Below are 27,479 nucleotides of genomic sequence, written 5' to 3' on the forward strand. Positions count from 1 at the left end.
TTGAGGCTTACCCATCCATAAAAGGGGCTGTGCCGGTCTCCTCTGCCACTGCCGGCAGAGCTGGCAGCTGTGTGCCAGTGCTTGCTTTGAGAGTGCTAACATGCTGCTTGTTTTCCTCTGTAAAGATGTCAATCGTGCCAGATGCTGACTGGAAATGCAGGCAAAAGACGAAGACTGTGCCAGACAGCAAAAATCCTGTCTTCCACGAGCACTTTCTTTTGTGAGTATGACAGGGCAGAGGTAGCTCTGACCCATCCGTCAGCACCGTGTTCACACTGGGCAGTGAGGGACCCACGTGGCCACTGTCCCGGGGTACCCTCTCGAAGCCAAGACCCCGTGTTTGCTCTTGCATTATGATCCATAATAAACACGCATCATGCATGAGCAGGTCTGCTGCTGAGATGAGGAGTGACAGACATTATTCTGCTGTTTTTTATAGCTGAAATGCCTTGAACTTTTGGGCAGAGCTCTGCGGAGGCTCACAAAGCTGTCAGCACACAGCATGGCAGCGGCGCTCCTGCACGGTTGGACTTTCTTGCTGGGCAGGAGTTGGGCAAACACACTCCATTTCCTAGACCTTACACCTGCAATAGTATGGGCATCGGTATGAATGAGGAAGGTAAAAGGATTTCCTATAGCTACAGCATGTCTCTGCATGGGAAAGGAGCTGTATGGCTCGTTGTGTTTCAGTAGAGCTTGTCATTGCTAGCTAACCAGTCTGTGTCAGACCTCTGTCCCCACACAGCATTTAATCTGCCACAGGATGGTTGTTTCAGAGCGTTGAAATGTGGCTTGTTCCTTGCATTTACCCTTTGATGTTGGATGTGTGTCTTTCTGCAAGATTATTTTTCCCCTTAAACCACCTGAGCGGTGTCCCCAGCCCAGGAGAAGTCACATCCCTTTGCAGTTGTCTGTCAGGAACAAGTGAATTAGTGCAACAGTGGCTCGTTTGAGGAGGTTGCCGTTCGGGGTGATGCTGCAGTGCTCTGCGCAGAGAATGGAGGAGAAGACCTGGCTCTGAGGAGGGCAAGGGGTCTCCGGCTGCAAGGGCAGCTCCCCCTTGCCGAGCGCTCCTGGGGAAGGTCAGTGCTCACGGGCTGTCCCCTCTGCTTGTTACAGCCTGGTGCAAGAGGAGCATGAGCAGAAACGTCTCCTGGTCACAGTCTGGAACCGAGAGAGAAATTCCAGGTAAGGGGCTGCCAGCCTGCCATACAGTCTCTTTCAAATGGGGCTGGCGTGGCAGTGAACCTGCCATCTGCTCTGACCACCCCACGTGAGCTCCTCCAGCGCCCCAGGCCTTGAGGGCTGGCCCTGATGTCAGGGCTGCCCTGCACGAAGGCTGCGGGCCGGTGAAGTGGGGGGAACTAAACAGCGGGGCTGGGACCTGCACCCCGGCCAGGGTCATTCTCATGGGCTGGAGCCTGGCTCTGGGCTGGGGACCTTCCCTACCTCTGGGGGCAATGCAGTGAGGAGGAAAGCCCAGCAGCAAGGGGTCTGGCACCTCACAGGCTGTGCTGCCTGCTCAGGCAAGTGGCATCTGCCTCCTTGGCCAAGCTCCTGCCAGCATCAGGTAGGCTGGAGGTGACCAGGATGCTTCAGCCCAGCTCCTCATTGCCCCTGCTGCAGCTGAGCCGTGTGGTTACACCAAGCTTGCTCAAAGCATGGAGAGGGAGGCACGTCCTGAGCGCTGCCTGGCTCCCGGCATGAGCAGGGATGTTTGTGGGGTCCCTGCAAAGGGGTGCATGTGGGGAGCTGGTCCCCGGGGAGTTTTCAACAAGTGTGTGCTGATGGTCTCTGGCTCTCCTGCAGACAGAGCGAACTGATCGGCTGCATGAGCTTTGGCGTCAAGTCCCTCCTGACCCTGGACAAGGTACCTCCGTGCCGGAGCGCAGCGCGTGGGACTGGGGCCTGACTCTCTCAGGTCGGTGGGTGGACATAGTGCACCCTTGAGGTGGGAGCAGGCTTCTCCCACCGTGGGACAAAGATGCTCTGAAGGTGCCCAGGGAGCTTCCTGGTCCCATTCTCAGTATGGATGGCCACTGTGAGACTGATGTTGGTGTGACTGCTGGAGGCAGGGATGGGGCGGCTGTTAGAGGAGGAATCCTAGGACAGGGGACCGTCACTCCCTTCCGCAGGGACACAAAGAGAATAGCAGCAACTGGGGTTGCAGAGAGGTGGCCCCAGCGAGTGCTGCCTGCCCTGCTCGCAGCAGGGCTGCCTGGGGGACAGGAGATGGGGCCAGCTTCGCTCAGCCTGCTGGCACGTGTCACAACTGACATGTGGCCGCTGGGTGGTGGCCGAGTGGGTGCGATGGTGGGGACACACTCCTCCGAGGAGGGATCTACCTGATCCCCTGCCCTCAGCAGCCAGGGCTTCACCAGCTGAGGTGGTGGGGAGAGGGCAAACGCAGAGGTCTCAGGCTGTTCCTGGAAGCAGCGGTGCTGCCAGGCTGTCTCTGTGCCAGAATCCATGTCCCCGCTGCTGCGGATTTGGTCACAGTACTGCTGCCCCAGCCTGGCTGCTGCTTGGTAATACAGCTTTCGCATCAGCTGGGTTTGCCTTCCTAAAGAAGCCTGCAAGGCTACTGCTGTAAATCATAGAATCATAGAATCATTGAGGTTGGAAAAGACCTCTAAGATCATCGAGTCCAACCGTCAACCCAACACCACCATGCCCACTAAACCATGTCCCTAAGCGCCTCATCTACACGTCTTTTAAATACTTCCAGGGATGGGGACTCCACCACTTCCCTGGGCAGCCTGTTCCAATGTTTCACCACTCTTTCAGTAAAGAAATTTTTCCTTACATCCAATCTAAACCTCCCCTGCCGCAACTTGAGGCCATAAATGACTCCTGCCGACCCACTAAAACACGGAAATGTTTCATCCTAGCTGCCAGTGGTTAGGGGTTTCATCCCTGGACAGCCCTAATCTGGTGTCCGGCACATCAGAGTATCTTGGCAAGCTGGAAGGGGTTCGTGAAAGTGTTAATACATCACCTGAGGTGTGGAAATTTACTCGCTAGCAAGAGGTTAAAAAGGAGCTATTTGTGGCAATGACCTGAGAAGAGGGTAAGAGGTAGCTTGAGCGTGGCCTCCTCTGGAACTTGGACAAGTGAGATGCAGCTTTTTTACAACAGTGAAGATAATTAGGCAGAGCAGCTCTAAACTGCAGCTCTCCCCAGGAAAAGCCTCTGCTCTGGTCATATTTGGCCTCCCCAAAGATGTCCCCTCCTTGTCAGATTTTGGCGGTGAGTTTCACAAGGTGTCATTGTGTGCAGAGAGGATGGAGCGTTCATGTGTATAGCACCCATGCACACCACCCTGCTCTGGCAGGGACGGGAGGAGGATGCTGTGGGTGTGTGATCTGCCCGGGACCTCAGCTGGGGCTGAGATGAGCTGGCCCTGTCTCCTGGGTGCTGCATGACATCTCCCCTCTCCTCAGTTTCCTCATTGTGGTTTTAAAACACTCATTTAAAATGGTCCCCTTCCTCTGGCTGCTGGGAATGTGGTTCCTGCAACCCCAGCCGACTCCTGGGCTTGGTCCAGGATGGTTGGTCCCTCCGGCTTCTGCCAGCTGCCTGGGGAGCAATGGGAGACAGCGGCAGCTCCCTGGACGAGAGGTGAGGGATTGCCAAGGTCAGCTCTGTCCCCTTCACTGCCCTGGCCACATGGGTATGGGACAGGGGCAAAGGGAGCACCCAGCACTGCTGAAAGCTGGGTTGGGCATCCTCCTCTGGTGATAAGGCTGGAGCCGTGAGCTCCCTGTGAGACTGCCGGCTGCTGCAAACACGGTACGGACAGTTTTACTGGAGACTGGCTGTTTTTCTGCACCTTGTCTCCCTCTAAAAACCTAGAAACTTGTTACTTCAGTGATGCTTGGTCCCTCCTTGCAGGGAGGATGGAATTTTAGCTGTTGCTGTATCTAAGAGAAGGACTCCAGACTGTGCCTCTGTACGCGAGCGTGTCTGGGCAGCCCCTGTGTACTGGCCTGGGGCAGCTCCTGCAATGGGACCCCTCTGGGGCTATGGACAACCAGGCTGAGTTAAACGGGGATCAGTATCTGCCCCTGCATTGACAGCTTCTTTCCTCCCCCCCAGGAGATCAGTGGCTGGTACTATCTCCTCGGGGAGGACCTGGGCAGGACCAAGCACCTGAAGGTGGCCACGCGGCGGCTGAAGCAGAGCAGAGGTGTGTCTCCCCACTGGGATGTCCCAGGGAGTGTTGGCAAGGTTTGGAAGAGTGGCCGCGCGGCTGAAGCAGAGCAGAGGTGTGTCTCCCCCCCAAGATCAGTGGCTGGTACTATCTCCTCGGGGAGGACCTGGGCAGGACCAAGCACCTGAAGGTGGCCACGCGGCGGCTGAAGCAGAGCAGAGGTGTGTCTCCCCACTGGGATGTCCCAGGGAGTGTTGGCAAGGTTTGGAAGAGGAGTCAACCTCATGTCCGTCCCTGTGCTGGCATGGAGCAGCCCTCAGCCCCATGGTGCCTATGCCCCTGTGAGCGCTTCTCCTCGGGGAGGACCTGGGCAGGACCAAGCACCTGAAGGTGGCCACGCGGCGGCTGAAGCAGAGCAGAGGTGTGTCTCCCCACTGGGATGTCCCAGGGAGTGTTGGCAAGGTTTGGAAGAGGAGTCAACCTCATGTCCGTCCCTGTGCTGGCATGGAGCAGCCCTCAGCCCCATGGTGCCTATGCCCCTGTGAGCGCTTCTGAGCCCTGTGATGCTCGGTGGGCACCGGGATCCCAAAAGACTGGCATGGGGGAGACCCTGGCCAGTTCAGCAGGCTCTGCACAGGCACCGAGCTCTCCCTTTCAACCCTCACTCCTGCTTACCTGTGGCTGTCTGGGGCTCTCTGTGGGGACCCCAACTTTGCAGCCACATCTCTGCCTCTTGCTGGGCCTTTCACTATGCTGATTCCTGCCTCTCAGACTTGGGGCTGATCCCATGGCTGGACTGTTTGGCTCCTGGTGTCTGTGCAGGATGGTGGGGAGCTTCTCCTGCCTTGGTCTCCTTGCTGTGCTGCCAGGGTGTGTGGAGGAGGACAGGCTGGCACAGAGCAGGGTGAGACAGCAGTGCCTGCCCCAGATGTGCAACCACCCCACGGCTGCTGCCATGCAGGGCTGCCCCAGCCTGGAGGAGATGTACCCATGACATGTAAAGATCTTTAGATATAGTGTGTAGATGCAGCATGGGGGGAGAGGGATGGGATTGTCAGATGTGTGCTGTTGGGCTGATATGGCCTTTCCCTTTTTTGGGTTTTTTTTTGTTTTTTTTTTTTAGAGCCGATGCCGGGAAGTCGGGGTGCAGCGCAAGAAAGCCAGGAGGCTGCAACCATGAAGCAGCTGAAGGTAGGTATGGCAGAGCTATGACCCACCAGGGGTGCGAAGATGTGGGGTCGGGAGCTGGCTGGCAGCGGAGCCTGCATGGAGGGGTTTCAAACGAGCCAAGGGACAGAGTATTAGTGAGGGTGATGCTGAGGTGGGAGCTGTGTCAGTCTCCCTGTCGACACCATGGCTTTTACAGGCAATTAGTTATCCCGATCGAGCACCAGTTGGTGGAGGTGGGTGATGTGGGTAGTAACCCCACACTCGCTCCCCATTGCCATACAGGGACCTGCTGTTTTTCCAGTATATTGCCACAGAGACAAAGCGCCAGCCATTGACTGGGAGCGATGGGGACCGGGAGTGATGGGGACGGGGCTGGCTGGCTGCCCGCCACACAGCATCAGTCCCTGGCCGTCTCCGTGTCTCCGTGGACGGGTGCGTCTGCTCCCCTCCTCCTTTCAGGGCCGTTCGCTCTGGGAAGGGAAGGCCCATAGTGGAGCCTCAGTGATTTATATGAAAGGCAAGGATGGGAAATGGGAACACAAACACATGGCCTGCATCGGAAATTGGGCTCAGCCTGCCCCGTGATTTATCTGTGCCGAATTCCGCTTTGCTTGCTTCCCTCAGCTGCATTTTCAGTTATTTGTTTTAAAGCGTAGGATTGAGCAAGACAAACAAAGCCAGCGCCCCTCTCCTCCCTTCCTCCCCGGCAGTCGCCACTGACTTGAAAGATGGTGGATGGGAAGGAAGACCGATCCTCCTTCCAGCTCCAGCCTGGCGGTGCGGCAGGCTGGGACAATGCGCCCGGAGCGGCCCCGGGCAGCGCCTCCGACGGCCCCGCCGTGCTGCCGGGTCCCCTGGGAACGCTGGGGCTCCTCGTGCTCCCTCCCCAGCCTCCCCTGGCCCTGCCACCCCAGCTGCCGTGCAAGGGAGCCCCAGGGTTTGGGTTCCCTTGAGCCTTTCCTCTCTTTTCCTTTCCCGTGTAGGAGTGTGGAAGGTGCTTTCTTCTCCGTTGCAACCCCATCTCCAAGGGGTTGTGCCGCAGCACTGGCAGTCGGGGCTGCAAGGTGCAGACTCGCCGAGTCCTGCTTTGCGCCCTGCTGCTGGCTGGGTTAAGAGTTTCTCTTTGTCTTTAATTCTTTAACTCTGCGAGCACAAAGCATCGGGATGTGCGTATCCTCTGGGTCTGTGCTTTCAAAAACAAACTCTGCTTTCTCTTTTTCTTCTTTTTGTTCAAAAAAATCTCTCTTATCCTTTACGAGTGTGACGAGTGCGAGCCGTCTTTTTAATGAAGTGAAGCTCGCACAGCCGGTGCCTGTGAAACGCCGCTTAAACATCCTCAAAGTGTTTGTGAGAACATTGCAATAACAAAGTGCTCCGTGCGGCTGAAGAATGCGGCGGGAACAAAAGCCACATCAACAGAGCAGGGACTAGGGAATACTAAATAGTTGACAGGAATTTTAATATAAAACTCTCTCTCTTCCTTGTCAGTTAGGGTTTTCAGGAAGCCCTCTGGCTTATCGTAAAGCGGCATACAGCACAGAGAGGGGCTGGGGAGGTGAAAGGTGGCTTCCTGCCATTCTTCTCTGGAGCTGGGTTCCCATGGGCGGTCATGCCAGTTTGACTGTGGTTTGTTCCACACTCATGTGATACAAGGAGATCGGGATTACGGCTGCTTCGGGGGACTGGATTTTCATGGGCTAACGGCGAGTTTAGGGTTTCTAGCCATGAACCGCTTCAATGGACTCTGCAAGGTGTGCTCGGAGCGGAGATACAGACAGGTCTGTATCTCCTGTGGCAAAAAAATCTGTGTGCCAGCATTTGTGTGCGCATTGCTGCAAGTCTCGGTTAAGTTTACAAGTGTCTGTGGGCTTTCTTGCCATTTCTGGGCTCTGTGTGTGCTGTTTCTAGGCTGTTGATTTGCTATAGTTATAATTGGTAAATGATAATATTGGGAGTATAAGGAAAGCATCTTCAGATAGCTGTCTCTGGCTGATCTCTGCCCGTTGCCGCAGTGTGTAAATGGGGATAGAGGGGGAGCATTTAGGGTGGCATGCCGACGATGAAAGCGCTAAGCTGTGAGGTGGTGTCTCAATCTACCACTCATTAGAGAGGCAGGCACAGCAGGCAGCTGAGTCTCTGCCAGGCTGCTACTATCTCTTTTTAAAAATTGTTTTAATGGGAATGTATCTGGGTGTCAAGTGTTGCTTGAAGATGGTTACAACCAATGGCGACTTGCTTTATGAGAAGTAAATTGCTGTGCTCTGTAAAAGCCAGTGCAAGTTCTCTTGGACCTGCTCGGTGTGCGACGCCGGGTGCTGGTTTTGCTTGCGCAGGTCTCAGGCTCCTGCACTTTCGAACGCGATTTTCCCCCCTGTAGTCTGGATTGGGGGTCCCAGCTCATGGTCAGCCTTCCTCTGCGCTCCTGTGCTAATCTTTCATGTCATGCTAAAGCTCTGGTGGGGGACAGCGTGTACGGGGAATTGCACAAAGAACCAGCTTAACTAAAAATGCCCACTTCTTATCAGGGCTATAGTGACTGTCTCATGCAGGAATGCTTCTCTGCTTTGTATTAATGACAACTGACTGTGATTTGTGTCTTAGACCTCAGTTCTCTATTTTGACAATTTCTTCTGCATTTTTTGACAAAGTTATGGGTATGGTGAGCCTCCGCGGTGCTGGAGTCTCTCACCATCTTGCCACCCGCCTTCCAGCTTATGTCAGATGCTCGTATTTCTTAGTTCTGTGCACAGCGGCAAAAATGGACGTTCAACTCCCTGTAACGGCCCTGGTGGTGGGAGCTGAGGAAAGTGAACCATCAGCAGCGAGAAGCTGCCATTTAGTAGCACAGGGAAGGTGTCTCCGTTGGCGGCGGACAAGAGCCAGCCAGCTCAGGGAGAAGGAGTGGGAGACCTCTCGGCGCGGGGGAAGCTTTGGGCTGGGAAGTGACCGTGGAGTCTCTGTGGTGGGAGAGATGCTGGGCTGGCTCCCGAGGTGCCAGTGGTAACACTTCTGCAGGACTCGGATCCCCTGTGCTTTATATTTGAGATGTGGGGTTGGTTCGAAGGTACAGAGCAGCCTCCTCCCCTGTTTGAGGATCCAAGAAACTCCAGAGAGAAAAATACTCAGCGTAGTGGGACTGGACCTACTTTTTGATCCTGCCAGGGAAAGACAGTTTCTCTTCTGAAGCCTGATTTTATGCCGAGCAATCGAGCAGCGACAAGGTGCAGAGAAATGAAAGCTTGCTGTGTTTGCCCTCCCGTGGCAAAGGAGCGAGGAACCAGTTCCCCTCCTTGGCAGCTTCTGCTGAATTCTTCATCTTCTCTCTGACTGTTTGTTCTCAAAATAATACAGGTCAGATGTTGGATTTTTTCTTTTCTTTTCTCTGTCAGTAAAACAAGGATCTTGACAAACGTCTTGGGGGATAATCAGGTATTTACAGGAACTGTCATGCTGAGCCGCTGCTGGAAGCCAACATCAAAAAATAAATATCATTTTATTAATAAGCTCAATGCTTCTTGAATCAGGAGGAGAAATGAGCCTAAATCAACACAGCATCCATCCTCTCCAAGCTCAGCGAGAGAAAACATACTCACCCCAGCTAATGGGGTGATGCATACAGAGCCCACGCCAGCACAGATGCCTCGCAGACAGGAGTGTGCCGATCCTCGGGGCTTCCTCTGGAGCAGAGGAGTGCTGCTATTTCTGTATTACCCAACTGGAAATGAAATGTTTAAGTGACTTGCTTAGGGAAGCTGTGTTAGAAATCAGTGTCAGAGCCAGACTGCCAGGTTTTCCTTTCTGATGGCTTATCGGACCTTTCCTTACACTTGCAAGAGTAACGAGTGGAGACTTGTGTGTGCTCAGTGAACACTCGTTTTGCGGCATTCCTCTCTGTTGATCTTCGGCTCGATTTCACATTGCTTTTTAGCACCCTTTCCGCCCCACTTTGGCTGCAGCAGGGGAGAGACCCGTTGTCCGTGGGGTTCACAGAGTGACGGTTCCTTTGGGCTCTGCAACAGCTTCTAGAAATGCTGTGCGTCTGCGTTTCCAAAGGCTGTGGGGCAGCGTGTGGGCGAAAGGGAGGATGCTCGCTGATCACACGCAGTGGCTGCTTTCCCACTTAACAGGGTGACTCTGGTGTCTCTCTTCAGATTACGATCCCTCGAGGAAGCGATGGGTTTGGCTTCACAATCTGCTGTGACTCCCCAGTCCGTGTGCAGGCAGTGGACTCCGGTAAGAGATCGGATCATTTTTATCCCTCTTGATCTGAATGAATGACTCTGCTCCTTTTTGCTTCCCAGAGCATGTTGTGATTCAGAAGCTCCCGTGCCTTGCAGGACTCTGGTTACCTCCAATAAACTTCACTTAATGAATTCTCTGTTGCCTCTGATGAGGTCAGAGGCCACTGGGTTAGCGCTGTGTCACTATTTTGGCAGTGTGTTGCAGTAATTTGCAGAGATCTTGTTCCCTTCCCTCTCCCACCTGAGAACTGTCAGGCTGGTTGGGAGACCTACGGAAAGCATCCATGGGGGGGATGTCAGACAGGGGCACAGAGGGGAGCAGGGTCACAGGAGCCCTCAGTTGCCTGAGTAGACCCTCTTGGTGTGGACCTGCAGGATGGACTTGGTGTCTCTGTTGTACCCTGGTGCTCCCCACTGCACACCAGGAAACACGGGGAGTTTGTGCGATAGCTCTGAGAGAGCGTTTATGACTTTGTCCCAGACGCTGTGTGTGTGTGTGTGTGCGCGCGTGCATGTTGGGAGGTGAAGCTCCAGGCTAGCTGGCCCCACTTCATTTTCAGGTGTGAGTGTTCGAGGAAACAGATTGGGTTTGGAGGAGTGAGTGGTGCAAGCTGTGAAGCTATTTGGGTGTCCCCTAGCCCCAGGGCTTCTCCCCCTCATACTCTCAGCTCTCTGTCAGGCAGGTGACTGGCATTTGTCTCTTCTCTCCGTAGGTGGCCCAGCAGAAAAGGCAGGTCTGCAGCAACTTGACACGGTGCTGCAGCTGAATGAGCAGTCTGTGGAGCACTGGAAATGTGTAGAGCTGGCACATGAAATCCGGTGAGTATTCACCCAAAGCATCAGTGCGGGGCTCTGGGAGGGATGGTTTGAGGGAGCGCAGGGCAGGGCAGCAGGAGCTTTGAGTGGCTACAGGAAGGGGAAGGCTTTGAGGGATGCAGGACACTGGGAAAAGATTCTCTGGAGTAGAAGAAGAAAGGATTCAGGGGCTGGGGAGGGTGGGACAGGGGCAGAGGCATTAGAGGGAGGAAGGACTGCAGGGCTCATGGCTGTCTGAATGATGCAGGGTGCCTCACTCCATACTGCTCCGTCTCTGACTTGCCCCATGCCATCTCTTTCAGGAACTGTCCCACTGAGATCATACTACTGGTCTGGAGGCTCGTCCCACAGGTCAAGTCAGGACACGAAGGCATGATCCGCAGATCATCCTGCAAGTCTGCCTACGACCTCCAGTCACCACCCAACAAGCGGGAAAAGAACGGCACCATGCCCTCGCGGCCCGAACAGCGACGGAGCTGCCACATACTGTATGACGGGAGCGATGGGCTGGTGCTGAACAGCTGGGAGAGGTACACGGAGATCGGCAAGCGGAGCCAGAACACCATGCCACCCCTGTCCCGGGTCCCCTCCACTGCGGACCAGAACTACATCATCTTAGCGCCTTTGAACCCAGGGAGCCAGGTAGGGCTCCTTCCCAGCCCCACGCTCAAGTTACTGCATGTGGCTGTTGGCTGTGCTTGCTGGATCCTCTCTTGGCCCGTGCTTCAGCCTTATCGAGCATCATCTCTAAATGTTTGCTAGAGCACATGCCATTTTTACAAGCCAGACCTGCGGTGGAGTTTTCACTATTTTTCTAAAACGTTTACCACCAGGACTGTAGAGCCGGGGTGAGTGACCTGCTGCCTCCTCCCAGGGCTCACTCAAGGGGTAAAGGTATGGGAAGTGTTTCCACTGCGTAGACCACAGTGCAGTCACTGCTCTCATTTTCTGCTGGCAATAGGGCAAAAATGATTTTCACCTCTCTTGGAGTGCTTTGGCTTTGCTGGGTTTGGCATGCTAAAATTTGAAGTTGGTTGTTGTAAAGTCTATCTCAAACCTACTTCAGGTGACTGTGTCCTTTCTGGGTTGTGTCTTACAGCTACTGAGGCCTGTCTATCAAGAGAACAACGCTACTGTGGGTAAGTTGCCGATGTGCTGAAAACGCTGCTCAGAGCACCTCGCAGAGCTAAACGTGGTCTTTCTAGCATTAGCGAATCCTTGCCCTTAGCCCTGCAATGCTGCAATGGAGTCCCTCATGTTTTGAGGACAGCGGCAGAAGCCTGGGGCTTTTGGGTGGTATAATCTTCCTACTCTCTGCGTCAAACATAAAAGCAAGAACCCTACCCCCAAGCCCAGAGGAGAGCACGACTGCTAATGTCACTGGATGAGCCTCATGGTGAGAAGGTCTCTGTGGGAGATCACAGAGCAGCTGAAGAAGGGAGGCTGGTGGCAGGGACTTTCCATCAGGGGTGTGATGAAAGCATAAAGTGTGAAAATGCTAAGCATTGTTGTTGTGGCGGTTCCCCAGATGTGTCTTGGGCTGCTCCGTGACGTGTTTAGCTTCTTGTACGTGATGCCTTGCTGGGGATGCCAATACTATGGCCCCTGCTTTGAGTTTCATGAAAGCATAATGTGAAAATGCTAAGCATTGTTGTTGTGGCGGTTCCCCAGATGTGTCTTGGGCTGCTCCGTGACGTGTTTAGCTTCTTGTACGTGATGCCTTGCTGGGGATGCCAATACTATGGCCCCTGCTTTGAGTTTCATTTTATTACTAAGGTAGTGAGGATGGCCATGACTCAGGTTTGTACAGACATTAGTGCAGGTTGAAGTGCCAGCTTTGGGGAATACTCATTTCCTGGGCTGTTCCCCAGATGTGTCTTGGGCTGCTCCGTGACGTGTTTAGCTTCTTGTACGTGATGCCTTGCTGGGGATGCCAATACTATGGCCCCTGCTTTGAGTTTCATTTTATTACTAAGGTAGTGAGGATGGCCATGACTCAGGTTTGTACAGACATTAGTGCAGGTTGAAGTGCCAGCTTTGGGGAATACTCATTTCCTGGGCTGCTGCAAGGTCTCTGGCAGTCTCTGGACCAGCTCTCCTCAAAAACCCTTTGAAGCATAAGCTCATTTTCGGCAACAGGTGTGCTTGGTCATCCTGGAGAACCGGGTACGGATGGGCTTGCAGGAAGAGTGGGGTGAGGTGTGTGGCAGGGCACTGCATGAATCTTGGGCTGCGAGAGGGGGAGCAGAGACTAACACAAGGTCTCCCTGAACTAGATGTCAACAGGTGACTGTCATTTCAAGTGGGAAACTGGGGACAGAAACAAACCAAGAACAGCGAGGCCTGGAGATGCTCCCTAGGGCGTTCACTGGCTGCTGTTGAACTTGCAATTGCAATTTTCAGCACGCCCAGCTCCATGCAGAACCGCCTCTTGCCAGTTCATTCATTCAGGAGCTTTGGGAGGCCACGCTTGCACCCTGGTCTGTTAGGATGCCCTTAGGATAAGCTGCCTGTCCGTAGCAGAGCTGACCTCCTAGGCATGATCTTGCAGGACTGTCTTTAACTCAGCAGTCCCTCCTTGGTGTGAGCACCGCTATCAGCACAATTTCCAGCTAGAAAATTTTGTGCTGCCTGTAAAGGCGAGGCAGTGTCCATAGAAGGCAAAGTGTGGGGCTGGCATAGCCATGGTGGGGGTGCTGGGGAGCAGGAGGGAGCAGCGTGGGTCCGAGGCCCCTGTGCCTTGGGTGCTCCCAGCCCCGGTGCTCTGCGGCCAGAAGAATTTTCCACAGCTCAACTGCAGGGGATGTTTTGTACCGTGGATAATTGCAATTCTTTCCTGCTGTTTGCGGATCCTGTGAAAAGATGAGCTGGACCATGGGGACTTGTTCTTACAGCAGGGTGGAATTTGAAAGACTTGGGCTTCTTCCCATAACAATTTTTAGTGATTGTTTTCAGTTTATTGAATGTTAAGTCTTCAGAGGGAAGAATGCACTAGTTAACCTGAGCAGCGATTAAGCATGGCGGTGCAGAGCGGGCCACCAGTCACACAGTGACAGGAGCTCATGCTTCGGGCAGGCTGGATGCGTTTCTGTGCCAGCGTGCAGAAAACAGGACTTGTGCAGGTGATAAATTCCTCTGATAAAATGAGGTGATTTAGGGGTAAGAGGAAACGCAGATCCTGAACAGCCCAGACAGATTGTATCTGTCCTATGTTGAACTGTCTCTCACGTTTTGATTTTATCTGGCAGTGCAACCATGAAAAAGGGAAAAGAGAAACTGTCAGGATTATTGCACTTAGAGGTGGAAACAACCTTTTAGGTCACGAGGGCCACCCCCCTGCAAAGACAGGCTGTTAAAGCAAGCAGTAAACAGCAGGTCTGGATTGCCAACAGAGCACGGTCTGGCTCTGCTGGCGTTTATCTGAAAGCAAATGCGCTATTTCCTAATACTTAATGGAATATGTAATGTTGGGTAGGTTCGTATATTTGCTTTGGATGAGACCTTATCTGTTCTGAGCCGTGTCCAGAAGTCTTTTGGCTCATTTCTGCTTGGGAAGGTCATGGGTATCGGTTACAGTGCAAAGGCAGAAGCCACTGTGCAGAAAGCTGCTGTGGTGGGAGCAGAAACGCCCGGGGCTGGGTGGCTGGAGGGAGGGAGGGAGGGATGCTGGGGCGTCTCTGCTGGGACACCGCTCTAGCAGGGGGCTGCAGGAGGGGTTGCTCATACGTGTTCCTAAGATATCGCTGTGGGGGAGGATCCTGGGCTAATGCTCCAGTTTCTCACCTGGATATGTTAAAATCCAAGTGGAGAGTTCTGCCTGCTGGACCCAAGCTGGTTTGGTTCATCAGCTTCAGGGGAGAGAGAGAAAACACTTCAATGTTTCAGTGGGGCTTCTTTTGAAGAAGGCACGAATTTTTGGTTAGAGACCTATTCAGTTCCTGTTGGAGTTGGTGCCTGCAAGTTTTAGGACAGAGCACAGGTTGCTGGTGCCCAGCGGGACGTGGTCTGGGGTTAAGGGCTCTTGGGGAACATGAACCTGTCCCTCCTTCTGTCCCCAGCAGGGTAGGTCCTGTTGCTGCTTTGATGGGAGTTTGCGTATGGCAGGAGAGATGTGCACTGTGGGCCTGGGGACACCAGAGATGGCCAAAACTGTATGCTGGGGTCACCAGAGAATGCCGAGGCCCTTGGGCCTAATGGATTAATGTCATTACTGGGAAATATTTCACAACCGCTCCCTGCTCGGCAGCCGTGCTGTCCCAGCACACCTGAGAGCAGAGCAGCCCAGCGGGCAGCAGCTCCGCAGCTCCTTTCTGGTTCCGGTCCTGTGTGTTGGTTTCATCCCGGCTCCATGTGATGGGTCTGGGGAGGAGGGTGCATAAAGCCATCCTTAGCACTGCTGCCTCCGACAGATCGCCCACCAAACCATCTTGTTGCTCACAGCCAGCTGTGCGTACAGGCACCGGCTCCCAGCAGTCTGTGATGCTCTCGCCTCATTGCGCTGGTGCTGAGGAAATGGTAGTTTCTATCCAGGCAGAGCATCCCCACGTCCCGTGCCTGTGCTCGCGAGACAAAATGCTGGTGGGAGCATGCTGGATGTATTCAAAGGCATTCCTCTGGGCTGGGAGGAAAGGGCTTAGAAATCCTCTATAGCAGCAATTGCCCAGCAATAGGGGAAGGAAGGACTCACCCACGCAGCAGCTAGCAGGGAACAATGACAATTGTTGATTATTATCAATAATGCTTTTAATCACAGGATTATCAATTACATTAGAGATTCTGGGACTGGTTTGACATACCGCCTAATGTCCCCTGGCCTCTAACGATGCAGACTGGCAGGTGTGGAGTGGCTGCAGTAGGTGGTGTTGGCTTGTTGGGAAAAGCCGTAGCTCTGCTCGACCAGCTGAGGTGGGAGGCTGCAAAGGAAAGGTTTTGTGTAATCCCGCCTTTGAAGGAGGATAACGGCTTTCTGCGATGAAGAGGGACAGAGCGAAAAACCAGTCAGGCTGCTTGGACTTTTTCCAGCGTCGAAACGTAATGCTGAAAAACAGTGGACGATGTGCCAGCCTCATGCAAAATGAGGTCATCCTTTATAAATACACCCCCATGTCTGAGTAACCATCACATCCCTGGGAGCGATTTGGAAAGGCATGGATTGATCCCATGCGCATGAATGCATTTATCACTTCTGTCCCTTTCTCTGACGCCTCCAATCTTAGTATCTTCTAAAAATTGTGATTAACCCACCACCCAGCGCCCCATGACATGAAATTCCTGCACTTTGCTAACTCCCATGCCCAGAATCCAGAGCAGGCAGGACTTGTGTGGATAAAAATGTCCCAAGGTTTAAATTTCCAGTGGTTTTTTTTTTTCTCCCGCCCTGAGTTAGTCACAGATGGTTTTCCCCTCCCTGGAAAGGGAAGGGTTCAGTGGTGCAGGTAGGTATTCCCCGATGGTGGGAACCTCCTTGGTGCCCCTGTGATTCAGGAATGACTATTTAAAGTTGTGTTTGGGGTTGTTCTGTATTTCTTATTTCGTACTTTCAGTACTGCATAGGGAGGTGCGTATAATACTACTGCATCTCTTCCTCCAAAGTACCGTATTCATAAATTGTGCGGAAGGCAGCGTACACCCAGAGACCTCAGCCTGCAGCTGAGCCTGCTGTGACTTCCTTGGGTTTTCGTTTGTACATACATAGATGTGTTTGTGCTGCTGGTGTGATCCAGTTCAGTCCTTGGTCCAGCAAGTGAGTAGCCCTTGATTGAGCAGAAATGTCAAGGGACATCTCATTTTGCATTAGGGAGAATTAAGTCAGTGCTGTTATTTCATGAATCCCTGGGAACCTTTGATAGCGCAGTGACGAATGTCCCTGCAGCCCTTGGCTCCAGCTATTCCCCTTAGGCTTTATGTGCCCTCCTCCAGCCTGTGAGGGCGGGAGCCGAGCCAGCAGCGTCCAGCAGCTCTGCGGGAGCTCTCTTCTGATTCTGTGTTTCTTTCTGCTTCCTCTGTCGGTCCAGGAAATGCATGTAAAGGGAAGTCGCACATGGGCTCTGGGAGAAAATCCAGGCTGATGAAGACTGTGCAGACGATGAAGAGCTATGGGAACTACCAGAACTGTACCATAGTGAGGCCACACATCCCGCACTCCAGCTACGGCACGTATGTGACGCTGGCTCCCAAAGTGCTGGTGTTCCCCATCTTTGTGCAGGTAAGCACAGCTGGAAGCGAGGTGTTAACGGTTCTAATGCAATCAGTGCCTAGCGCAGCAGGTTGTGTCAGAGCTTGCTGCTGTAGGTTGGGTCCGGGCTGTCATGCATGTGGATATATTTCCCAGCAGTATATACCATGAATGCATGGATCCCCTGTCATCCTCAGCTCTCTCCTCTGGAGCTGGCTGTACTCAGCACAGTGCTGGGTACTTTCTCAAAGGGAATTGTGTCCTGCCCAAGAGAAAGCTCCTTTTCAGCTTTCAAATCTGGTCCTCGGGTGCTTGCTTGAGTCAGGAGAAGGTATCCCAGCTTCTGGGCTTCAGCAACCAACTTCGTGTAATTGAAGATCAATATGGTTTCTTCCCGTGGGTTCTTTGTGCTGTTAATTATAGTGTGCAAACAAAGATTTTTTAGTTTATCTGGTGGCCAGCACTAAAATCATGGACAAGGATCCAGAGCAGTAATGGCTTGACAGAAGACGTTCTCACTCCCCAGTTCCATAAAAGATTTTCTTAAAATTTAGCCCTGAATTTGGTGGTAGTAGCCCTAACTACCTCTGTGTCTTCCATTTTGTCCTTCATATGGCCAGAATCCCAGAAAACCTCATCTGATCCTGTATATTTAAGTACGTTACTGATGAATACCTTTATTTCTGAGGCTGTGGGGAACCCTCCGTCCTCCCCTGCTAGCAGCAATGACACAGTCATGTCAGCTCAGACTGGTGATTTCCTTTGGGCTCAAACCCACGATCCATGTTTGAGCTCCTTTGGGCTCAAACCCACGATCCATGTTGTCTGTCCCTCTGGCCTGAGCCAGCGGACTGCCTGGGGGCAAATGTGGGGCTGGGCTGGTGCGGGGGGGCAGGGTTATGCTCACCTCTGTCCTCCCCGACGGCACCTGGGTGGCCGTTCACGTTGGCACCAGTGCATTCACCAGCCCTGGCTGTGTGCACCGTCTGCCTTTTGGTAGGAACACAACTGGCACTTCTGGCTCTTTACTCCCAAACCTTGTGTCTTGGATTGAGTCTGGGGTGTTTCTGCCACTTCAGGAACTGCTTTTTTATGCTTCACACCATCTCATACTGCAAGGCCCCTGTGCAGGTACCCTCACGTGCCTGCTGGCCGTGCTGCTCAGGGGGATCGTCCTGGGCTGGTTTTGCAGGGTTTGTTCTGCAGTCTGGACAACTGAACCTGTCCTGTTCTTCTCCAGCATTAAACGGAGAAGGCGCTGACTGGGGAGCTGAGCGTGCAGCGTGGCACGAGAAAGGGCAGCCTTCTTAAAGGCGCTTTAACTTACTGTGAGAGCAATCCATAAAATCATGTAGCAAATATTCTTGTCTGAGGGACGTGAGAACCTGATGTACCACTGTTGTGGTTGTGTTTCCTGCTAAAAAGCACCCATAACCAAGCCCGCACTGTGCAGAACAGTTAACGTACGAAGAGGCAAGTGGCTGATTGTCTTTTTATAGATGGGTCTGACGTAGGTGTTAAGTGTAAGACTTTCTTTTTGTCGTGTAGCTGGACTGCAGACTTTCTGTCCTTTTGAGTGCGGTGTGGGGTGGCTTCTCCCTGAATGAGTTATAGCTTAAAGGGAAGACAAAGTAGGTTTGGTGGGCGGAAAGTTTTTCTGGCAAACCACACTTCCAGTGGAAGGTTTGACTCTTTCTTTCTTTTTTTTTTCTTTTCTTTTTCCCCTTTCAGCTTCCAGTGGAAGGTTTGACTCTTTCTTTTTTTTTTTTTTCTTTTTCCCCTTTCAAATGTAGCCCCTAGATCTTTGCAACCCAGCCCGGACTCTGCTTCTGTCAGAGGAGCTGCTTCTTCATGAGAGCAGAAGCAGGACTATACAGGTAAGACTCTTTCCATGCTGTCTGAGCTTTCTAAACATGCTCTTCTGCAGTCTTATATAGTAGATTGAGAAGGGAAATGTTTTATTGTGCAGTACTTATATTAATCTATGATATTTGGAAAAACTTGTAGTCAGTTTATCATGGGATAAACTAAATATCGAAACTCTTCTTTGCTGGAAATCAACTTTTTTTCTTGTCTTCCTTCATGCTCACAAAGAAGAAACTGCGCATGGCAAATGCATGCCAGTTACAGCCCGGCAGCTGAGGCCACCGGCAGACTCAGAAAGAGAGAGTTTAAGAACGTTTTGTGCCAGGTTAGAGCGCTAGACAGAGAACTTGTTACGGGGGTTTTCAGAAATTTAGTTCCTGAAACTGGTCACATGTCTTGTCCAAATTTCTCTCTTTTGTCTTACTTCAGCTTCTTTTCTGCAGTATTATCAGAGGGGGATGTTAAAATGTTAAAAATGTGGGGAAACAACTAAGCTTTGGCTACATGCTGAACCTGTGTATGTGACAACTTTCGACATCCAAACCGGCAGAGTTTGGAAGTGTTGATTACATTTGCTGCTGGCTTCACTTGCATCCAACTGTAAAGTCTGGAATTTGGGACAGAAGAAGCGGCAGTTGGGAGAGCCCACTCACGCATTGCGCACTAGTGCTGAAGGAAACTGCCGTTTCTTTTGGGGCGTTTTCAGAGAATCTCATGACTGTACAGAATAATTTTGTTTTGAATTTAGTTGGAGTGAACAATGTGTCATCTTCACAGAGCCATAGAGGAATTTTTACTTGACTAATCTTAGTTTCTGGGTAACACCTCCTGGGTGGCCGACAGCAGAATACCAGAGACACGTCATATTGCTGGCCTGTATAAGAGTACAACAGTACAAGATTGTGTTATGTTAAGTGACTCCTCTCTCTTTCTGGTTTTCAACATGTAATTCATCACTTGCTTTGACTTGAGTCACTATTTTTTTTTTCTTTCTGCCAAAGTACGTGAGAAATTGCATGATCCATTAGGAAACTTGTCACTGATTTGTAAATAAAACTCTTCCCCTGTCTGTCCTGCTGTTCTTTGCTGCTCAGGGTCTTCTGGGCACCTGCATGAATGAAAATCAGGTACACACATGGCTGTGTAGCACAGCTCTGCTGCGATGGCTTGGAAATATGGTGGCCAGCCTGAAGTCAGGATGCTTCTCCTGGGTGGTTTGGAGTTGCTTGCTTTCAGGTCAGACTCAGAGGTCTGTAGTAGCAGCCAAATGTGGAATAATTATGAATAACTAAGGCCGTTTGCAGCGTGGGTGGAGCATGTGTGTGTATGGGGGTGTTCATGTTTAGACGATGGAGAGCCTCAGGACAAGCATTTTGGAGGAGGTGTGCTGCTCTGTCTCCAAATGGCCATGTTAGCCATTTCAGAGACCCAGCTGTGGGCAGGATCAGAAGGAGGATGTATCAGGGAAAGGACTCTGTTTGCTTACGATACCCTAAGGATGAGCGTGAGGCTGGAAGAGGATTTCCCACTTGGAGCTGCTGCCAGGAAAGGGCAGGATGCTGTACGCTGGCCAGGAACGTGAGACAGCGTTTGAGAATGATGGTGCCTTGAGGCCGTGATGTCTTTGTAAGCCTGGTAGAGGGGCAAGGCAAGAGGTTGTGACTAAGCGTAGTGAAAAAATAGAAGCAGTGAATGGGAACAAGCATGTGGCAGCGTCTGCTTTGGAAGGCAGGAGTCTTTTTCCCTTGGTGTGAACCCAGGCGTGGTGCTGAGCCCCGTATTGCCGGGAGCTGACTGACAGTTGTAGGTAGCAACATTGGGACATCAGCCATGTCCCTGGGGAAGGGCTTTCTTCCCTTGGTGGAACCCAGGCGTGGTGCTGAGCCCCGTATTGCCGGGAGCTGACTGACAGTTGTAGGTAGCAACATTGGGACATCAGCCATGTCCCTGGGGAAGGGCTTTCTCATGTCTGCAGTATGTCACAGGGTCACGGCAGGCTTTGCAGAGCTTCAAGGAATTGGTGCAGGTCTCTCTGGAAAGCCAGAGACTCCCCTTCTCCAGTGGAGCAAGGGTGTCTGCTTTGGTCCTGATGGGCTGTGAGATAAGGGAACCTAAACTTCTGAAGCCAGGAAGACCTAAAATGGCCTGAACACAACGGAGTTTCCCCTGGTACAGAAGGCCTCTGACTTCTCTTTCTGCTGGGCTCGAGCTCACTCCCTCCCCAGCCTTCCCTGCTGCCCGAACAGAGGCTGTCTTGTTTCCGATCGGTCCTTTCTCCCTTGCTCCATGTGGTTTTCCATTTTCCCACTGCTCCTCCCACCCAGCCTCTCTCAAACTGGACCACTGCTCCTGCGGTTTGCAGGACTCTTTTCTGCATGTTATTCTGCTTTGGCTAAGTGGCTCGAGAGAGGAGAGCCCAGGTGCAGGGGCTGGAGATGGAGGTCCTGTTTAATCTTTAAAAAAAAAACCAACCAACCAGAATCTTTTCCCCTTGGCAGTTTCCACGTCTGGCACTGCATCCTCATCACTGAGCAAACTCCCATCTCCTGAAGGAGTCAACCTATCTCTCTGGAGGCTTGCCAGGATCTGTCCTTTCCCTGACCTTACCTCTGGGGCAATCCTTATTCAGGCCTTAATCACATCCTGTCTAGACTTTGTTGCAATTCCCGCTTTTATGGTCTTCTGAAATCCCTCCAGCCTGTGGAGTGCCAGAGGAACCAGCGTGATGCAGGCGATTGCGCACAAGGTGTCGAACATGGGCTTTGTCCTTTTTGGTCCATCTCTAAGGTACCTGGAGGCAACTTTCCAAAGCCCTTCTCAGCGTGGGCCATGCTCGCCCCCTTCTCAGCTCTCTTTTCTGCCATCCCGGCAGGGTCTGCAGATCAGGATGGTCCTCCCTTGAACTCTGAAAGCGCCCAGCTCTGCCAGGAGTCTGGAGGACGTGGACCGGCATGCCCAGGTTTTATACTCTTCTCTGCAGGGCAAGAGGCTTTTCTCTCTCATCGCAAGTATTGTGCTGCAAGTTCCTGGCACTCCTGGCCTGGGACGGGGTTGGCACGTCCCTGTTCCGGGGGGTGGCTGAGTTTGGCCAACGCAGTGGGTTGACCAAAACCCTACTCTTTGGCACAGATGTTTCAAGATTTGGTTTTCAGCCTTTTTTAGACACTTTCATTTGGGTGAGAATACCAGAAACTTGCCCTTGCCTCCTCCCTCCACCACACTAGTCCCACTTACTCTGTCCCTTCTTCACTGCTTCTTAATATCCTTCTCTTCCTCATTTTTTACACCATTTCCCCATCTGCACAGCCACTGCTTATGCTGGTGTTTGAGGGTAGGTGCGTGACCCCTTGAGGTCTTCAGTGCCTGCTCTCCCCTGATGTTCATGGTAGAAGAATATTTGATTCAGGTAAGCCAAGGTGAGGTTCAAAGTTGACAGCTAAAGCCTTCACCATGGATCTCCTTTTGGCAAGTGTGGTGGTGTATTTTCATCAAAGTCTAGCTGAGCATATAAACTCCTTCCTGAGTGTATAAATTCCTTGCCAATAATCTTGGCAGAAAAAAGTGTGTGAGGTGGTAAAAGAGGGTAAATGCACTGTGGGCTAAAAGACTGCTGAGAAGTCTTGGAGAACATGCATTTAATGTGGATACATGCAGAAGTAAAAATCCAGGAACAAAGGAGCAGGTCATGCTGAGAGAGTTAGGGCTGTAGGATGGAAAGCAATGACTCAAAGGCTTTGGTGTTATCACTGAAGGGTGGTAAAGTTTCCCTGACGTGGGAAGTTCATGCCCGTCTCCAAAGTACCATGGCTATGTGTGTGCACCTACCCCACCTGCAAAGCCTAGACTGCTTCTCTCTTTAGACGGGGGCTCAGCTGGCTGAGATGCTAATGTACGAAGCTATGGTAACTGGATTACTTTTAATCATGTTCTCCTATTGCTCTGGTCTGTGTGAAAACTAAGTGAGTAACTGCCAGCGCAAAGCTGTAGCCAAGAAAGCTACGACTTTGAAGCATATGATCAGGGGAGCACTGAATAGAAGTGACTGGGTGATACCACCCTGTATGTGGGGAGCTGTGTCATTCTTGGTCTGATGAGTCCAACAGTGATGTCTGCTTCATAGAGGATACTGAGAATTTGGATGGTCTTACAAGAGGGCTACAAGGATAAATCAAGATCTGAAAAAATGGAGGAAGATTGAGAAAGCTTCATCCATTTAGCTCAGCTGAATGACTGGGGACACTTGAACTTTGCAGATACAACCCTCATACTTGTACCACTGGAGTTTCTCTTTGGGGTTGCACCCAATTCTTCTGGAGAAGAATCCAGTATTGGTAAATAGAAAATGTGTGTGGATCAGTCCTAGGGTTGGATACCCGTCTTACGAGCTCCCCACCAAGGACTATAGGATTTCTCTAGCCAGCTGCAGGCAGCATTCTCTGGCCAGAGATGCAGGGGATCGTCACCATGTTCTCGTTTAGCATCTGAAAGCTCTATCACAAAAGACCTGCCTCTGCTTCACTCTGCTTCCTCAGCTCCCTCTCGTTTGCTGGGCACGGCTATGAGACTATTGCTAGAAAGAGAGAGGGCGATGTCTCGGAAAGCATCCGCTGACTCAGGCTTTTCCTGCCGAGCACTGGGACAAGCAGGTGGGGTTTGCACTGATCCATCGTGCCAGTGTCTCTGCTGATGCACTACTGCGGTTGCAACACGCAAAGTCTTCCTTGTCATAATGCAGGTAGCAGTGGCTCTCCGTGCATAGGTGAGCAGGAGAGGACGGGGTTAGGAGGAGAGTTAACTATTCTTAAGCTTGAATGTGAAGGTACTTTGGCTGCAAGGCTTAATTTCTGGGCACCTTTTCATAATGTTTTTCTGACCATATTTTGCTTTACAAGGCACGGTTATCGCTTCCTCCTTCCTGCGGTGGGGCTCTGTAGCAGTCCCAGTGTTCATCTCCTGTTCTCATCTTGGGGAAGCACGCTAACCCACTGCTTTCCACCTTCCCTCCTGGCTTTCATTCTCTCTTGTTTTCTTTTAGTAAACACTTTAAACGTGCCCCTTCCTTCTGTAACAACCGTTTGCCAGTTATGTTCTGTAGTTAGTCATATCTATCAGCAGAAGAGGCTTTGCTCTTTGCTGTGGTGCAGAGCACACCCAGATGAACAGTCTGAGACATCGGTGTCAGCCTCTACAAACATTTTTTTTTCCCCTGTAAAATCTATTCACAGCTCCCTAAAAGGTCTGTGTGACAACTGCCGTGTGGCCTTGATCACTCCAGTAATAACACAGGTGTGCCTAGCTCTGTCTTCAGAGGAGTCCTCTCATCATGCCAGTTGTTCTATTTCTGATTTTGGGGTAGGAAATTAGTTCTGGGAAATACACGAAGATACTCTGACTCTCCAAGGAGCAACTCTGGTAGATTCTGTGTCTTGCCTGGATGAATTCAGGCGCTGCGTTTCTTTTTTGTTTGCTCTTTTGCTTTTATGAGCCCTGTGATTTTTTTCATGGTAGATACCAGATCTGTTTGCAAAGGGCTGTTAGAGACATGTTACAGCTTGTCAGCGGTGTGATGGCAACCCTAGGCAGAGCTCCAGATTACTCACTCCAGCCCCCCTCCTCTTATACCTGCTGGCTGCTGCCTTAGGGTCATCCGTGATTTGAGTTTCCCGTGCTCGGCTCTGCAGGTGGGGTAAGTGCTCTGCCCCGCAGAGCCGGTCCCGCTCCCACCTCTGTGAGCGGGGTCCGCTGGAGCCCCGGGCCTTGCGGCGCTGGGGTGCTCTTGGCAGGCTCTGGCTCTGTGGGTGGAAGGGACACCCTTGTTTTCTTCCCCCAGCAACGTGGATGAGCAAAGGGACCTCTATAAACGGTTTTGTGTGGAGCTGCCCTAAAATCAAGTGTCTTCCTGGAAGCAGCATCTAATAGAGATGCTTTTACGTAACCCACACTGGCTGCGCTTTTATCTTCTCTACATCCTGAATTCAATCAGTCCCGTCTTCCCATAAAGGCACAATGTTACCTGTAAATACTTTTTGTGTATTTCTGTTTCCATGATTCCCTATTTAAATCTTCTTGGATTTGAAGTGATATTTTTTTTCCTGCTGATCCTTCTATCCTTTTTTCTACCCTTTAAATTTCCGTGCGTCTTAGGTCTTTGTTTTCTTTCCTCCATTTCCAGCATGACCACTTGCTGATCGTGCTTTTACCTCCTTCACTTTGCTGAGTTGCTATTCTCAAAATCCCTGAACATCTCTTCTTTGAGGCTGAGGGACCTGGCATGGCACCAGACATGTCCCAGAAAAGTTACCTTTTGGAACAAGATAGGCATGGGAGAAAGTTTATAATGCAGTTTATACTTCGTTATTCCTTGTACTAATAATAAGGTCTGAAGTAATGAAGAGGGTGAATGTGGGCACTAGGCCAACAGTGTGTTGAGAGCAGAGGAAGGGATTTTCCAAATAATACAGAGGAAAACAGACACTCCCTGGTTTCATTGTCAGTTAAAGCTACACCAGTAGCTTTGTGCTTATTAAGAATCCCACAAAAATGAATTTGCACAGCAAGGAGAAATCTTGTGGCAAGGGCTAGATTTTGGTTTCAAAGCCAGATGCTGCTGCCCTGACGTGAGACTCGCCACCATGTGATAAACTGTTACCCAGCTTGTCCTCTTCCTGACATGTGTCTGTCAGCCTCTGGGCATGGAGACAAACTGTACTGGCGGTGCGTCCCCATAAACAGTGACTCAGTCCCTGTCCAGAGCCAAAGTCACCTTTCAACGGGTGACTTGGTGGTGGCAGCGGTGCCAGCTCCCAGTAAGCCCCTGGGATGCTGGGTTGTTTTCTGCTTTTGCGAAAGGATTGCTAAAAGGCCACAAAACCTTCACTGCCGTTGCTCAGTGTTGCAAAGCAGCTTTCCCTTTGCTGTGGGAGGTTTTTGGGAGCATCCCAAGGAGCGGTTAAAAGCAGCCGGGTGCTCACATGCTGCGTCCCGTGCTGAGAGCAGTGCGTGGTTTGGCAGTAGGCGGAAGGTCCAGCACCCAATATGCTCACTGGCATGTTGCAGCCGCTTCCTGGCATCTTCTAAGTTTTGCTGCGTGCCCCCAACTTCTGACAGGCTCAAACCTCGGCTACTGGTGTAGTGATTGCACCAAGCTACTCACCTTCTGTGGGCTTCTGGGTCAAGGATCTCCATTACAGCGGAGAAGCTCATTCTTCTTATTTTAAAGATCACACTTAATCTGTACTGATTGAACTAGGGACCGCAGGCAAGAGCCAGAAGCAGAACAAAATCTACTTTTTGAGTTGTGAGCACTTACTACTGCTCTGGAGTAACTCTCAGCTTCTAGGACACTTGAGTCACTGCTCAGGCACAGAGCTGGGCAGACACAGTGTTTGCTTTCCACCCGTCAGCGTGGTTTAAAGGTGTCAGGTTTGTTCCCTGCAACTGCTCTTGTGGGTTCTGCTGTTGTTAAAGCCAAACTGTTATTTTCTCAAGGGGAGCAAAACGGGGCATGCAAAGACTGAGAACAGCGAGAAGCTCCTTCGTGAGTGTGTTCAGGGAGATCACATTTGCTTTTAGGTTGCAACTTCTCCAGTGTGCTGGGATTAGTCGGCAACTTATTCCCTCCTCCTGCTCCTCTGATTTATAACTTATGTAAATGGGAAGTGACACGAGAGAGCAGAGAGGGTGTGTTTGTGTGGCGTGAAACTGTCGGGCAGGTTTATCCCTCTTGCCACGGGACTCCACAAGCTTCGATAGGTGGCTGCCAAGCAGGGGGAGCCTCGTCCGAAGCTTGCTGGGAGCGCCCTGAGGGGTGTAGCAGCAATCAGCCCCTTAGAGAAGGGGTGCCTGGGCTGCCTGTCATGGCTGGTGCGTCTCCCCAGGGTAGAGGATCTTTCCAGGATGCTGTCTCGGTGCCAAGAGATGAATTCCTTATAGCTGCTTCTTTGCTGCTCTTGTGCTTCCAGGTCACCCTCTTTATCTACTCTGACCTGCTGCTCTTCACCAAGGAGGACGAGCCTGGGCGCTGCAACGTGCTGAGGAACCCTCTCTACCTGCAGAGTGTCAAGCTCCAGGAGGGTGAGTGTCTGCAGCAGCAGCTGGAGACATGTGGGGCATTTTCAGGGCTGCTAGCTATAAAAGTTTTTGGCCAGCAGCAGGATAGCACCCCACTATCCCATTGCTTCCAGCATGTAACAGTACCATCCAACTGGTGCTGCCAGATCATCCTTCCTTGGGGTGCAGGGCCAGCATCACCCTTCCCATCCCTGCATTAACCCAGTCCTCGGGAGCTCCATCTCCTGGGACACCTTGGGGGCACTCAGGTAGCACCATGTTCCAGGGCTTTTTGGGTGCATCTCTCGGGGATTTTGGGCTGGCATTCCCCAGGGTCTTGCTGTGCTGGGCTGTTCCCCTTGTTGGTGTCACACTGCCTACAGCGGGGGCTTGCCGAGGCTGAGAAAGGGAAATGAAGTCTTGATGTTTCCCCCATGGTGCCTCGGGAGAGTTCAGAGGTTGTCTCCAAGGGAGTCTGGCTAAGCCCTACTGACCTTTACTTTGCTACTTCTCCCTTCAGCCGCCCATGGTTTTCCCCTAGGCTAGCATCCCTCCCCCACGCACACCCCACTGGTGAGGAAAGAGGAAACCCTGGCCTCGGTGGGAGGCTGTGGACCATGCCCTTACTCTCTTCACCTTGGCTGAGCTTTCGCATCCAGCTGAGGGCTCAGGGAGGGCTTCTAGGGCAGGGGGTGACTTGAAATCAGTTATTTCAAGTTGAAATGCTGAGGCTGTACAAAAGATGGCCTTTAGCTACTCAGGGTCAAAAGAGGAACAAATGAATTGCTCTACCATATCCTATTTGCTGCGGTGGAGCCAATTCTTGGCCTCAGGCCCAGTCCCACCTTGTTCCTTCTTTGGTGCAGTCGCTTTTTGGGTACGGGCTTGTTTTGTGTACAGTCGCCCGACTGCGTCAGCGTGGGGCTGGTGCCCTGGCTCCTCTTCGAGCCCAGGCAGCGGGTCCTGCTGGACCGGGACCTGACGTGGGAAATCGTGATTAGATGGAAGG

The 27,479-nt window shown here is 51.9% G+C and overlaps 1 protein-coding gene across 2 annotated transcripts in view; it reads left to right on the forward strand.

The window, feature by feature from the left end:
* Positions 1–27,479, forward strand: part of RGS3 (regulator of G-protein signaling 3) — an 84,715-nt gene that overhangs the window by 9,401 nt on the left and 47,835 nt on the right. Inside the window, exons 4-15 of one of the 2 annotated variants that reach the window (XM_019473209.1) lie at positions 126–220; positions 1,120–1,188; positions 1,810–1,870; positions 4,099–4,189; positions 5,277–5,344; positions 9,475–9,556; positions 10,278–10,383; positions 10,683–11,022; positions 11,480–11,519; positions 16,395–16,585; positions 18,349–18,432; positions 26,383–26,494. In XM_019473209.1, coding sequence (XP_019328754.1) covers positions 126–220; positions 1,120–1,188; positions 1,810–1,870; positions 4,099–4,189; positions 5,277–5,344; positions 9,475–9,556; positions 10,278–10,383; positions 10,683–11,022; positions 11,480–11,519; positions 16,395–16,585; positions 18,349–18,432; positions 26,383–26,494 — 1,339 coding nt within the window. Of the gene's footprint in view, positions 1–125; positions 221–1,119; positions 1,189–1,809; positions 1,871–4,098; positions 4,190–5,276; positions 5,345–7,047; positions 7,102–9,474; positions 9,557–10,277; positions 10,384–10,682; positions 11,023–11,479; positions 11,520–12,564; positions 12,575–16,394; positions 16,586–18,348; positions 18,433–26,382; positions 26,501–27,479 lie in introns of those variants that run through there. The other variant, XM_009283617.2, reaches the window with a different exon arrangement.

The sequence above is a fragment of the Aptenodytes forsteri genome, unplaced genomic scaffold (assembly GCF_000699145.1).
Source record: "Aptenodytes forsteri isolate BGI_AS27 unplaced genomic scaffold, ASM69914v1 Scaffold518, whole genome shotgun sequence".
NCBI classification, from domain to species: Eukaryota; Metazoa; Chordata; class Aves; order Sphenisciformes; family Spheniscidae; genus Aptenodytes; species Aptenodytes forsteri.